Source organism: Emys orbicularis, chromosome 4 (genome assembly GCF_028017835.1).
Source record: "Emys orbicularis isolate rEmyOrb1 chromosome 4, rEmyOrb1.hap1, whole genome shotgun sequence".
Lineage (NCBI taxonomy): Eukaryota > Metazoa > Chordata > Testudines > Emydidae > Emys > Emys orbicularis.
The window spans coordinates 99,215,615-99,230,568 of NC_088686.1; the positions used below are offsets into that span (position 1 = coordinate 99,215,615).

Genomic DNA, 14,954 nt, shown 5'->3' on the forward strand with positions numbered 1-14,954 from the left:
TCCTAATATTTTAGGGCAAGAGACTTATAATAAGCTCCTCCTCATGCATTAGAATGGATTTCTTTAAAAATTCAGTCTTCAGCTTTCCTGAGCTGTGCATAACTTGCTATAATCAGCTGTCTTACCTATTCAAGTGAATGGATTTGGAAGTTTTGTTCTTCCCTTTCACCCGGGAGGGAGGTGTGTGGTTTTCCACTTTAATACAGAACTAGAATGACGACAGGTCTGAACACTAACAGGCAGGATGTGTTTGCTTTCTCAACAGCCACAGCACCGTGTCTGTATGTGAAGTGTCTTTTAATGAAACCAGAAGTAACGAAAAGGAAGACCCTTTGCTCATGGATGAAATACCGTTACTTGGTTTGATACCCAGAGATGTGCTTGGCGATTATGAAGACAGCAGTATCATTCAGGCAGTGCGGAAGGAATTAGAAAGCCTGGAAGGAAATATTTCCGAACAGACAGATTTAAAGGAGCCAGACTTGGCTCATGATCTGCTCTTTGGAGATGAGATTTAAATTAAACACAGGGTAGATTGGTCACTGACACGATACAAATTAAATTTCTAGAAAAGTGTCTAGTATTTTGCTTGTATAAATTCTGAACACACACACACTGCTGGATAGAAGTGCAATAAATAATATTTTAAAGGGGTTTCTTCCTATTCTCGTCCCCCAAACCTGCACAGACTTTTTTTTTTTTTTTTAATCCATTCGGAAGGTTGGACTAAACTAAATCAGAAAGGGCAAGTGTGGGCCAACAGTGTCAGGGTTTTTTTGGACTAGTTACTCTGTCCTGGGTACCAAAATAAACTTACTTGTTTGGTATTAAGGGGAAATGAGCATAATGTGTCAAAGTGTTAATGTTTCATACATAATCTCATTTAAATTATTGGTGACCCTCAAGTGAAAGTTTTGAGCATTGCATTTTCTGTACATATGTTTGGAATGGTTGTTATTGTTCTGGGGTGAGGAAGAACCCACTTCTTCGTTTAAGATGATTATTTTCGGGCATTGGTCTTCAGCCATGTATGCGTTTCTTTTAAAAATATATCATCACAGTGAAGTTGCAATAAATATAGCTTCTGCTCAGTTATTTGAAGCCTGGGGGAGGCTGGGAAGGAGGAGAGCTTTATCCTTAGTTTCAGAGAAAGCACTTAGGACCAAACTTCACTTTCAACTGTTTACAGAGGAGGTGGCAAAGGATCTCAAACTCATGTTGCACCACTAGCTGTACAGGTTTTGGGGGACCAGGCTGGTAGCTTAAACCAGCATCCCCACTACACAGCATTTGCCAGTGTCAACTCCATGAGAGTTAATACTACTCCTTGCAGCATTAACTCTCTTTCACAGCTGTTACCTTCAGGAAGGCATGGATTCCTTTCCCCCACCATCTCTTATGTAGGTTTGGAATTTTGAACAAAGTCCAATAAAGAAAACATCCCCTTTAACAGCTTCTGTAAAACAAACAAAATAGGATTGGGACAAATGCACATTCATTAGGATGATATGTACTCCGTAGATGAAGCTTGCCCCTGTTCCTGTTGAAACAAACTCTCCACCACTCTTCCTTCTAATCAGGATGTCAAATATCACGCTTCTGACACTTACTATACCAGAGGATTGTCTCTGCACACAAGAATAGGCTGCTTCCCCTTACGTTCCCCAACAGGCCGGCCTTGTTATAAACTGCCCTGCTTTGAAGTGACTGCCTATTATAAAAAGCCCAGATCCATCACCTTCCTGTAAAAAGTCCTGTATTTGACCTTTCAAGGAAGTGCTTTCTCTCAAAGTATTACCCTTACTTACTATCACAGTAATACTGCTGCAGTATTCTGTCTTCATGCATAATACTTCCTGGCATAAGGCTATTTAATAAGGCACTGGGGCCCTAGTTGTAGGTAGGTCATATACTCCAATAAAAAGCATACATAGGTTTTTACATTGGGGGAGGGGGGGAGAGAACCACAGTTCGTATGGAACATTACAGAAGGATCAGATTCTACAGCCCTTTCCAAGAGCCATCTTTGGCCCATATAAATCATGTGCTAGAGCAGTAGAAGAGGGTTTTTTCCAGAAACATGATTGAGATTATTGTGAGGAGTTGGACCTTAGAGCCAACTATGAAAAGGATGAAAAAAATTTGGACTTTGTGTTACGTCAAAGCTAGGACAATTTGCCATGAAACTGTCTAGGGTGTCTCAAACCAAAGGATTCCCTTCGTACTCTTCAAGTTTGAGGTTAGGAGCATGAAGAACACAGTCATTCCTGTGGAAGGAACCTCTTTCATAAGGACTCCAACAGAAGAGAAGCTACCGTTGTTAGCATCTCGCCACAACTTTGACAACCTCACTTCACCAGAGCCATGTCATGCAATAACCTGAAAAGCCTCAATCCTCATAAGCACAGTGAGTTTAAGCCACAGCTGAAACGCCTGTTGCTGGCTATAGCAATCAGTGAATGGCTCCACACAGCTGGCATAACCTATTTACCACACCACTTCCCTTCTTTCATATGGAAGCACCCCAGGTTCATTTTACATATACACAGTGAACATGATCAAGGTCAGAAAAGCTCCAGGGCCTTAGTTCAAGATCACCCAATGAAAATGTTACCTGGTTCATTCAGACAACAACTGTGGAATAAACAAACTGACAAGTGGCAGTCAAAATTCACATCTGCAAGTCGAAGTAATACAGGTTCTTCTGGCAGATGGGTCACTCAGCCTACATGAGGGTGGATCCAAATAACAATTCTGAATACAAAAACACTGGCACAGCAAACAACTCTGAGTAGTGCTTTACAAAAGAGGGCGTCAGCCTTTCCATTTTAGAGATAGGTAGGGTCCTTCGTTTTCAGTTCTTTTATTTCATTTTCCCTGGGAATTTATCAGTGTTTAATACCTCAACAACAAAAACAGGTGAAATTCAGTGCAAAAATTTATAAACCCCAATATTTACCCAGAGAAATTATGAAGTATGCAATAGATTAATGCTTTGAAGTCTGTTCATCAATGTGGTTTGCTGCAGAACTAAAACAGAACTCAAAACAATGTCACCTCTGAGTTTAAGAAAACAATACATCTCTGAACCCCAAATAAAAGTTTTCATTTGAATAAACAGCTTACTGTTGTAGACTTAGACCTATTAGCCTATAAATATTTACATTTAATAATTGGGCCACACCATTTGCAGCGCATACACTCAACTTCATCCTTTTCTCCTGTTTTTGTATTTTGTAAACTTTTGAATGCTTTGTGTTCTGAAATGTACTGATAGATTTTCTTCCCATTTTAGTGTCTCAAATCTTTAAACCGTTATCAGCCAACAGCTTGAAATGTGTAGGTGGTGGGCATGAGATTCATCCGTACGTTCAGATGCACACGCACTTCAAAGCTTGCATGCAGGCTGGTTTGTTTATTGTGTGCGTCTTCAAGACTATTACATAGCCTTACTTCGAGGGGCAGCTTTGCATATACACAGACTAATGTATTATCGTAATAAATGTATCTCATGCAATGAATTGTATTTTCCTAATAAAACAAGTTGTTTTTTATATATTTGAATGATACAAAAGTAGGGTGAAAATCAGAAAAAAAATGAATAGTTTTTGTAAACCCCAGGAATTTTTCAGTAAAAATTGGTTTAAACTGAAAACGAAGGGGCTTAGCGATGGAAACTCAGCCACAGAAAGATTATGTGACTTGCCTGAATAGGTCAGCAGCAAAAACTAGGAATAAAATCCAGGTTTCCTGATTCAAGCTAGTGTCTGATCCACTGGGCCAAATATTACTGTTAATAGACATTCTGATTCAGATAATAAAAAGGCTGCTGCACACCTTGTCCTCTTCTGCTACTAGAAAGACTGATGAGATCGGGGGTGGCAGTAGGGAAGAAGCAATGGTCTTTGTCACCACCCATAACTAAGGAAGGGTATGGAGCCATCACAGATCTCCACTCCATCTTTCCAGCAAGCAGTGTATCTCAATCCAGGCTGAATCTGATAGCTTGACAATTGAGCAGCGAGAATCAACAAAATTTTCCTACAGGTGCCATATCATCATGATCAATGCCAGGAAAACAGCCCTTCCATCTCCTGAAAAACTACCCAGATTTGGACTTAAGAATTACTGTCATTGCATCTCATCTCTTAGTGCTAAATAATATTATAAAACACAAACTCATCCAAGCCTTGGTAGCTTACCAATAGTATTGAGGTTCCTTAGGGCAACATATCAATCCAAAAAGACAGACCTATCTTCTCTATCATAGATGCATCCACAGTGCCACAGGTCCTCATGACCCATTTAATTTGAATGGAAGGTATTTAATCCTTATGCTTCCTTTCCCTAAAACATGTTCCCTGTTCGCAATTCTTTCAGTTTAGAGTCTATAAAATCTCTGCTCTTAGGAAGCATGAGTCTTACTGAATAGTTCAGAAAGGCAAAATTACTCCCCTACATACATCATGGACTATTGTTGTTGTTTCACTTTTCCTGAGAGCTCAACACCTGAAAGAGAGCATAGCAGATGGTGGATGAAAAGAACTGCAGATTTAGCTTAGCTGAATTAACGTGTTTAGGAAAATGTCAACCCCTTTTTGTTTCTTCTCACATTAAGTGCCCAGGTCTGAAAGATTCTAAACCTAAATTCTGTTTTACCAACGCCTACACAGCTGCCGAAATACTAGTCCCACAAGCAATCAGAACCCATTCAACATGCTCTACTGCAGTATCCTGTGCCAAAAGGGCATCAGTCACCAGAAAGGAAATCTCTAAAGCTGTCTTGTGGTCATTCATCAAGATTTCTATTAAGCTCTCCAGGCTTGAACTTTCCTCTGGAGAATCTTCCAAACATGAAGGTGCTCCAAACAGTTGTACTTAAGCTTTCCCCCTTCCCTAAAAACTAGTCTAACTAAAATCTTTGTTTGTTAAAATCTTTCTCTTACATTTTCCTCTCTCCCATTCCTAGATTTCCCATAGCAACTGTTATGCCCCAAGTGGCTAACAGCATAAAGGAAAGGTCATGATCCAGAATAAAAAAATCCCATTCCTAGATTTCCCATAGCAACTGTTATGCCCCAAGTGGCTAACAGCATAAAGGAAAGGTCATGATCCAGAATAAAAAAAAAAAGTACCCAACAATTTCCTTTACTGGAATAACTTGTATCCTACTCCTCCCAACCATAAGGCCTTCAGTGCTTCTGTGACAGCCTCATAGAGTATGTCTACACTGCAACTAAACACCCACGGCTGTCCCATGTCAACTGACTTGGGCTGTAAAACTGCAGTGTAGACATTTGGACCGGGGCTGGCGCCCAAGCTCTGGGACCCTCCCCCTTTGTGGGGTCCCAGACTTCAGGCTCCATCCTGAGCCCAAACATTTACACCACGATTTTACAGCTCTGCAGCCTTAGTCAGCTGACACGGGCCAGCCACGGATGTTTAACTGCAGTGTAGACATACTCCTACATGTCTACATATATATAGCTGCTACATTATGATAAAGTCATTCCAGCAGCCAGAGATGTCAGAGTGCTAAGGTATTCCCACAATGCTCCCTTTCTTCCCACACCCATGCCACCTAAGTTGGGGACTGTGAGGCATGAAGCCGTAATGAAGGTTCTATGCCACGCAAATATTCCCCAACCCACAGGGTGAATCCTCAGAGGGCTACAGTTCTACTGACTTTGTCTGCTTTGTGCCACTGGACAGATCTGAGCCCTTTGTATTCATATACATCTTTGGAAGTACTCATCTGTGAGTCAAGGTGGAAAGAAATAGCCAAATTCCACAGCTCAAAGACAAGTCTGTGCTGCCTCTGGTATTTGCAGGGGGAAAAAAGGAGTTACAACCTAAAATTTTGCACTGGGGAAAGAATTCATTTCCAGAAAGGAAGTTATTAGTTAATAAATCTTCTATTATGAACATAAGTACATTAGACCAGAGTACTCCATATGAACACTCTCCTTGATACTTTGTATTTGTACCTTCAAAGGCAGTATCTGAATTTTAAAAGTGATTCTATAGGTTTACATGAAGCAATTCTATCATTTCTTTCCAGGTTAAAAAACCCCAAGGAAGTTTAATGATTAAAATAACACAACAGAATGAACAAATGTTTTATTGGCATGTTCATTGTTGTAAACAGCATCAGGCATGAAAAAGTTTACCAAAACCTTTATTGAGTGTTATAAATTAGTTGATATTTCCAATTCTACACAGTTTTTGTTCTCAATTGATCTTTATGTAGCGAAACAAAAACCTGCTGTTTCTAGGATTTGCAATGAAATCATGTTGACTGCATCAATCTGCACCACAACCTGAACTACCAGCAAGTTTATACTGTGAGGTGTTAGAGGTTGCCAAAATGTTTAAACTACAAATAACTATGAATCAACTCCAGGAAAAATTAAAGTGTGACTTGCAATGGGACTAGAAAATGCAAACTTGTAATAAAGTCTTCAAAAACAAAATGTACAAAAATAAGTAGCAGAACAAAAAAACAACCAAAAAACTCATTAACAAAGGGAAATGCAACCCTAAAGTACCCAGCATTGCCAAACAAAATGAATACAAATTTAAATAGGCAGCTATACTTTCAAATGTACACAACGAATATTGATATGTGAAAAGAAATACTATGGTAAGTAGCTGAACTATAGTTCTGCTAACTGGACAGGGAAGATTTTATTTACACATTGAATGCAATATAGTAAAGTTGCTCTTCTGCTTTCATAAGCTATTTAAAAGAGTTACCTTACAATACTTTAGCAAAATGAGCCAAGACCTTCTGGTAACTTTCTAAAGGTACCTGTTTTAGACCATCTGTTTTAAGGAAGAATAGTCCAGGATTCTTCTAAAACCTGACAACTTTTAGAGCTGGCTTTTGAAAATTCCATTACATCTTCACCCCATTTTTGCTGCTTTCCAAAAGCCAATGTGTTACATTTACTTCCAAACCTTCAATGAGGTAATGTGTGTATCATTGAAACAAACAAAAGAATTCATTCATGGCCTTTGCACAGCTTTTATTATTAAGCTATGAGTATCCTGTTTGATGCTAGTTTTACTAGCTACTATGTGCACATTGTCCTCAATCATTTCCACTCATTTCCCTGCCCCTCCCCATTTTTTCTATTCAATTTTTTTTTTATTTGCACATCCCTTTAGCTTTACAGTACATTTGACTATAGTGCACAACATGATTCAAAGTCAAACAGTGGCCAGACTGGGCACTGAGCTTCTGATTGGTAAACTGCAGCCCAATCAGTGCTGGTGTCATTGCTTTACACCTAATGAGTGTCCTGCCGTAATGGCACTACACGGTAGTAGTGAACTTTTTTTTTTTTTTTTTAATTATTTAAAACAAAAAAATTCCCCAAGGGAAATGCTATTGTAAATGTCAGTCTTGAGTCGATTCTTTATTTGGGGCACCATCCAGATAAATTTTTAGTGCTTTTTCTTTACGAGGGGAGTAGGTTACGCGGTGTCCAGTTTTCTGGAGTCTGCTGCTTTCTTTTTTCATTAGTTCATTTCTCTGTTCATCTGTCAATTCAATTAATTCTTCAGTTTTATCCCTAAAATAAAATAAAATTGTAGTTTAAAAATCAGCTATAGTAAAATTACAAAAGTTATACAAGTGAGGGGGTCTCATTAAATCAAAAGAGCCTGCTAGACTTTTCATACTGTAGATCGTCATAAGGTATCTCACAAAACGCAGGTTCTCTCTCTCTAAGGTCTTTAACCTTTCTCCATTTTAAGTCTCCTCTGTGCAAAGCATGGTGTTTTCTGAGACACTCAGAATTAAACATGACAGACCCAATGTAAGGAAACAAGAGAAAGAACCAAGGAACAAGATGCTAGATCTCTCCAAAATTTTGCTAAATTGGCTACAAAAAGGAATACTGAGGTAATAAATTGAGAAGGGAAGGGGGGGAATATAATTGCAAAGCGGTATCTGGGCTTTCAAGTCAAGGAGTGGTTCTACAGCTATTGAAGGAGACAATTGAACTTTAATTCAATTAACCTTTTAGTTGCAATGTGCCACTTTAGCAGTGTGGAGAAATCAGAGAGCCTTGGCATTCCTAGAAAGTTGAAACATGAAGCATGTCTAAACTACAATCTTAAATCAACCTATGTTAGTTTACCTTGCAGTCATTGCAGTAATTACTGCGGTGGCTGATGTCCACATTACCCTCCTTCTGTTAGTGGTGCACGTACTCACCAGGAGTGATTCCACTGACTGAAGAGGGACTGGGGGGGTGGGGGCTGAGAGCTCAGGCTCTCACCACCATGCAGCTCCCTGCTGGGACCCCAGCTGCACCCCAGGCTTCTCACCTTCCTGCTCCCAGTCAGGAGCAGAGGGAAGCCACCTGGGGCTTCTCGTCTTCAGTCGGGAGATCTGCACTTAAGAGTCCTATATACAGACACTATGTCACCCTAACTACACCGACACAAACCCTATGCCTCTCATGGAGGCGGAGTAGGGCACTTACATCGGCCAGGAGCAAGGCTGTAAAGTAGACACTGACAGACAAGCTGCCTTATGTAGACCCATGTAGTGTAGACCAAGCCTTATACTAAGCCAGTTTTCCGAGTTCACTTCAAAGTTCCTCTTCATCAAGCCCCACACTGCCTCTTCACTCCACCCTTGCCTGGCAACACAGCTTCCTCCCATTCAGCTGCCACTCTACTCTTTAGCCAGCAGCAGCTTTTGACAATATGCCAGCGAGCCGCTCCACGGGACACACAAACCCCATCTGCTCTTTTATTTCTGGCTCTTCCTCAAGTCCACCACACTATTCACCTCCCTCTTTTCGTCTGCTATCCCCAGATCGCAAATTTATGAAAAAATTTAGGAGTGGGCTGAAGTCCCATGTTCCAAATCTAATTTATTCAGGATAAAATATATCCAATTAGGAACCTGTTTACTGTTCTGTATAATGGCGCAGCCTTCATATTATCCCTTAATTCAAAAACTTTTTGTTCAAGTAACTTCAGACTACAGAATAAATTGAAGATTTTATGAGGTAACAACTGCATTCTGAGCTAACCAAACTACAAGGCCAAAAGAACACCCTCAAATTATTTTAGTACTGAATAGTCTAACAGATGTTTTTTCCTTTTGTCAGGCAGATGAAAAAGCGAGGCAATATTTTAGGTGACCATCTGAATGGCACATGTTACAGAGAGTGACTAGAAACAGACGAACAACAAGAATTGGAGTCGCTGTGGCCTAGTGGTTTAAGAATTAGTTGTAGAGCCCTTTTCTGAGGCCTTCAATGGTGCTTATGCCTTGTGCTGGCCCCCTGCACAGCAGTCAGTTTCACCCTTTGGGCATTTAAAAAATGGAAAACAATTTCACCGAAAATATAATTCAGTTTGAAGATATGGATGTGTTGTGCACATAAAACACTGACGCTGGCCAGACAGGTTGCAATGGCCCTGAATAAACAGTTAGGTCAATATTTTTCAAACTAGTACCAGTAGGGAAAAAAAGCTTCTGCTTATTACATGATCCCTTAGAATGTCTTCCAATTTCACATGTTTATCATAGTGTCAATATATACTATATAGTAAGGTCAATTCAAAAACGTCACGGCAAAGATTCCTTAAAACAAGAAGATATTATCTACTTCATTTACATAACTGCTTAATGTAAAATATTAAGCAAATGCTACATAATTCAACACAATGCGTGAAATCCTGGCTACAATTAAGATAATGCCAAAACTTCTGAAATCCACACTTATTTCCAAGCATAATGCTTACTATTTATTTAGCACATATTAGTAAAACAGAAGTTAAGGACTAACACAAATTTATAATTGAAGTGCCTCAATCAAAGTTAAGCTTGATTTTCTATTTTCAATTCCCATTGTTGGACATTTTTCTTCTTCAAAACAACAGCAGAATTTTCAGCATGAACTGTTTTTCAGGCTTCTGTTGGTTGTTAGAACCTTATTTATACATAGAGTATTTGTTGCTTATCATTATACTACAATAAAATATATACCTATAAAATATTACTGCGCCATCATCACAAATGTAGAGAGGCCAGACGTTCAACGTAGACACTTTAGGATTCCAGTCCAAGTCCTGGTGGATCTCTAGTACTGAAATATCACAGGGAAATGTGCCTCTCCCCTGGAAAGAAGCAATTATTCAGTGAATAAATCATCCAAACAGCATAACGATGTATGCACCCGAAATGAGTATATACAATTTCTACATAACTCTACTTACCTTAGCAAATTCTATATATTCCAAAGGTATTCCACTTATTTCACTAAGCTGTAAAACAAACATTTTCAATACATTAATTTCTTTCAGTGAGGTAAACAGTTTCAAGCCATCATACAGTGAAGCATATGAACATCAATAAGTCTTCGTCAAATTGTAAAGGCCAGTAAGAAATTCAGACACATCAGTGATACAAAAATGAATTCAAAACTGCAGGAAAAGATACCTATTTCGATTTATCAACATCCCATATGTCGCAATTTTTCTTTAAGCAGTGGTTATCTCAAGAACACAGCTGATGCTTTTTAGTGCAATTAAGTTAGTACATGACAGAGGAGTCACAACTGATACTTCTGTGAGACCCTTATATAATATCAAATTTCCAACAGATAGAAAAATTTAAAATAGAAACAGTTAATCTGAGGTTCAAGATGCAAAGTGACCGCATGCCTCAGATTACATCTTTGACTCCAGCAACGTTGGTTCTCAATATTACAAACCATTTTATTTATACAACTTATTGCGTGTATCAATACAAATAAAAAACAAAAACAACCTGACAAAAGCTAAACGACTGATGAATCATATCATCCCCACCATCCACCAATAAATTTCTGCTGAAATAAAAGGACTGACTGAAAATCTGTCTTGTACCACATTTTAAATGTCAAATTCAAGCTTTTGCATAGTGCAGATGGGAACAAGTTCAAGAGATGAGGCCATAAAAAACATGCTGCCAACTGCTCTCTAGAGATTAACTCTGAAGGCATGCAGCAAGAGCAGCCAACCACAAATGTTGTGACACTAAATGAAAAAGGCAGTCTTGGAGATGGTAGGATCCATAGCCATTAGGGGATTCATGATCATCAGTAACTTGATTTGTACCTGGAAGCACACAGGAAGACAGTACATAGAGTGGCTGTAGCGGGGTGGTCACCCGCTCCTGCTCTGAGGGGTTTAAAAACAGCCCTTGGAAAGGATGGGGGGGGGGGGGGTGAGAGAGAACACCCTGGGCTGATTGGGGGAAGTAGATGCAGCTGGGCCACGCCCCAATCAGAGCCCAGCTGGCCCTATAAAGGCCAGGGCAGCCAGAAGCTCAGCAGTCTCTCTCTGAGTGCAGAGAGAGAAGGGCCTGGCTGCAGGGAACTAGAGCAGAGTACCTGGGTGGAGCAGGGCTGGGGAAAGGATGAGGAGCTGGGGAGCTCCAGCCTGGAAAGCCCCGGGCTGCGGCCTACTGTTAGGCCAGGAGGTACTAGGGGTAGCAGAGAGCAGCCCGGAGAGAGGCCAAGGCAGCAGGCCCAAACCCAACCTTGCCTGTGATGAGTGGCTGATACTGCAGTCTGCCCCGGGCATGGGGCTAGATGGTGACTGGCAGTAGCCGGATACTGAGGCGAGGTAGGGTTAGCGGGTGGGGGTTCCCCTGGGAGGGGAGACCTAGCGTGTGGGTACTGCCAGGGCGCAGCACCCCAAGCAAGGGGCACCGGGGTCCTGGGAGGGACACCGGGCCCAGAAGTAGAGAGCAAAGCAGATCAACGGCCTGCAGAGGGCGCTCTGGAGGCTGGGTCAAGCTAATTCCCTGAGAGACCAGCAGGAGGCGCCGCAGGGGTGAGTCCGCTCATGTTACAGTGGCATATAAACATTACATGCTCATGACCAACTACCACACTTAACAAGGAGGCCAATGCATTCGGCGTTAGATGAAGACAATAAATTTGTGTTCAGTCATGAGAAAACTGAACTTCTGATGTGATAAAGTGGGGATTTTCCCTTGTTGTGTTGTATGTGAGCCTTACTGTTGAGCCTATGTGAGTTTTACTGTTTTGCATGAATACTGTGTGTGCCTCAGTTTCCCTGCGTGCTGCACCAATACCTCGGTGGTGAGAATAGGGATGTGTGATTTTGGCTGAGACCTCTGCTCCAGCTGCCTGCATGTAAGCTAGGACCAGTGTCCTTCATAACCTGAGTTCCAGAAGGGGGATGCAACCAGGTGATGACCAGTGACTCTTTGCCTGGGAAGCGAGACAAAGAGAAGGAGGAGGAGCAACAAGCTGGCAGTCTGCTTTGGGGGACTGGAGGAGGGGGAGTTCAGAGCTTCTGGCCCAGGACTCCCTAAGATGGACTTGGCTGAAAGTCACTGATTTCTGTGCTAACAGGTTCTGCTCTATGCTGTGTTCCTGTTGAATAATAAATCTTCTGTTTTACTGGCTGGCTGAGTGTCACATCTGACTGCAGAGTTGGGGTGCAGGGCGCTCTGGCTTCCACAGGAGCCCCAACCGGGCGGACTCGCTGCAGGACATGCACAGTGTGGAAGGGCATGCTGAATGCTCCGAGGTCAGATCCAGGAAGGTTGAAGCTGTGTAAGTTTCTTGCCCTGGCGACAGTATGCTCAGAGAGAGGAGACATGCTCCCCCAGAGTTCTAACTGGCTTCATATGGAGTAGTTCCAGAGCATCGCCCGATGACACAAGATCAAGGAATTATATACGGTAAGAAAAGGGTTTCTCTGCAGCCTCAGCTATTACTGGGATCTCAGTTGGCATCCACATGCAAGACAGTCTTTTTCCACTTGCAGCTGACCAAGCATTTGTAACTAAGATGCAATCATTGCAATTGAACTGCATTAAATCCCCGTGTTCATGCTGTTATTCAGAATTAAAGTGGCCTTAATTTGGTTTACCTTAATTTACTTTGAAATTATGCTTGAATACATTTTACTACTAAAATCAATTCACCTTCTCTTTTAATTCATCAACACTGCTGCTTTCCAGAACTACTTCCTGGAAGGAATCAAGCTTCATCTCTGATGGCCTCCATCGTCTTGATAGAACAGCAAGCTGTGACATGGATTTCATCTTTTCTGCCCCTGCAAAAAGAGATGGAATATTCTGAGATCTTTATATATTCTACCTACAATGAAGAGTTTAACATATATTATATACACATACAAACATGGGAGTCTGCTGAGTGTATTATAGCTATCTATATTCCATACAAAAAGGTCAAAGGTTGCAAAGTGAAGCACTTAAAAGTCAGGAAACTGCAATGTTAATATGCCTGGATAAGTGTGTAAGTGTGTGTGTGTGTGTGTGTGTAAAATGATAAACACATTGCACAGTGACTTTTTTCATAGGACTCCAACCTTGTTTAGTGCTCAAGATGGATAGTGCTCATTGAACAAGACAGCAGTTCTATATTTTCATTTTCTAGCCACAGTATGTGACCCCATGCCTCATTCTCTGCATACCATCCAAGCCTTTCACTAAGATAACATTTGCTCTGTATAGGCTTTTCTACAGCACTGATCAATAGAATATGCAAGTGCCTCAAAAAACATTAATGAATTTTTCCTCAAAGCATCATGAAGATCATAAAGTATCATACTCATTTTAACAGATATTGAACAGAGAGAACAGAGATGGTCAGGCTACATCTACACTACAGTCGGGATCGACGCTCTGAGATCGATCCACCGGTGGTTGATTTAGTGGGTCTAGTGAAGACCTGCCAAATCGACAGCAGATCGCTCTCTGTTCGATCCCTGTACTCTACCCCGATGAGAAGAGTAAGGTAAGTTGACAGGAGAGTTTCTCCCGTCGACCCCCCACGATGTAGACCCCACGGTAACTCGACCTAAGGTACATCGACTCCAGCTTCATTATTCACGTAGCTGGAGTTGCGTAGCATGGGTCAACTTACCGTGGTAGTGTAGACATAGCCTTAGTCTGTGCCAAAGGTTGGACCACACAACTTTTGCAGCGAAAGAGACAGAGGTGTTCTGGCCCCCAGACCAACAGATTAGTTCATGACAAAATTCTGACTCATTCTGTTTCCAACACCTAAACTCAATAAAGCAATGGAATGGAGGGGAAAAAACAGTATGTGATCATATAATAAAAGTAGGGCTATGAAGTGATTAAACAAATTGCAATTAATCGTACTGTTAAACAATACAATACCATTTATTTAAATATTTTTGGATGTTTTCTACATTTTCAAATATATTGATTTCAATTGTAACAGAATACAAAGTGTACAGTGCTCACTTTATATTTATTTTTTATTACAAATATTTGCACTGTAAAAAACAAAATAGTATTTTTCAATTCATCTAATACAAGTACTCTAGTGCAATCTCTTTATCATGAAAGTTGAACTTAAAAGCCTAGAATTATGTACAAAAAAATAACTGCATTCAAAAATAAAACAATGTAAAACTTAGAGCCTACAAGTCCACTTAGTCCTATTTCTTGTTCAGCCAATCGCTCAGACAAATAAGTCTGTTTACACTTGCAGGAGATAATGCTGCCTGTATCTTGTTTACAATGTCACCTGAAAGTGAGAACAGGCATTCGCACGGCACCATTGTAGCCAGCGTCGCAAGATATTTACGTGAGAGATGTGCTAAAGATTCATATGTCCCTTCATGCTTCAACCACCATTCCAGAGGACGTCCGTCCATACTGATGTCAGGTTGTGCTTGATAACAATCCAAAGCAGTGCGGACCGATGCATGTTCATTTTCATCCTTTGAGTCCGATGCCACCAGCAGAAGGTTGATTTTCTTTTTTGGTGGTTCGGGTTCTATAGTTCCCGCATCGGAGTGTTGCTCTTTTAAGACTTCTGAAAGCATGCTCCACACCTCGTCCCTCTCAGATTTTGGAAGGCAGTTCAGATCTTTAAACCTCGGGTCGAGTGCTGTAGCTATATCTTTAG

At 40.9% G+C, this 14,954-nt stretch overlaps 2 protein-coding genes across 2 annotated transcripts in view; one reads left to right on the forward strand and one right to left on the reverse strand.

Moving 5' to 3' along the window:
- DKK3 (dickkopf WNT signaling pathway inhibitor 3) overlaps positions 1–1,074 on the forward strand; it is a 57,655-nt gene extending 56,581 nt beyond the window's left edge. Inside the window, exon 8 of the mRNA XM_065403882.1 lies at positions 266–1,074. Within this exon, the coding sequence (XP_065259954.1) occupies positions 266–518 (253 nt within the window). The 3' untranslated portion in view covers positions 519–1,074. The remainder of the gene's footprint in view (positions 1–265) is intronic.
- Positions 1,075–6,162: 5,088 nt separating this feature from the next.
- Positions 6,163–14,954, reverse strand: part of USP47 (ubiquitin specific peptidase 47) — a 100,188-nt gene continuing 91,396 nt past the window's right edge. The window contains exons 26-29 of the mRNA XM_065402484.1: positions 12,974–13,104; positions 10,246–10,293; positions 10,016–10,146; positions 6,163–7,577 (exon numbers count right to left, since the gene is read on the reverse strand). Coding sequence (XP_065258556.1) covers positions 7,403–7,577; positions 10,016–10,146; positions 10,246–10,293; positions 12,974–13,104 — 485 coding nt within the window. The 3' untranslated portion in view covers positions 6,163–7,402. The remainder of the gene's footprint in view (positions 7,578–10,015; positions 10,147–10,245; positions 10,294–12,973; positions 13,105–14,954) is intronic.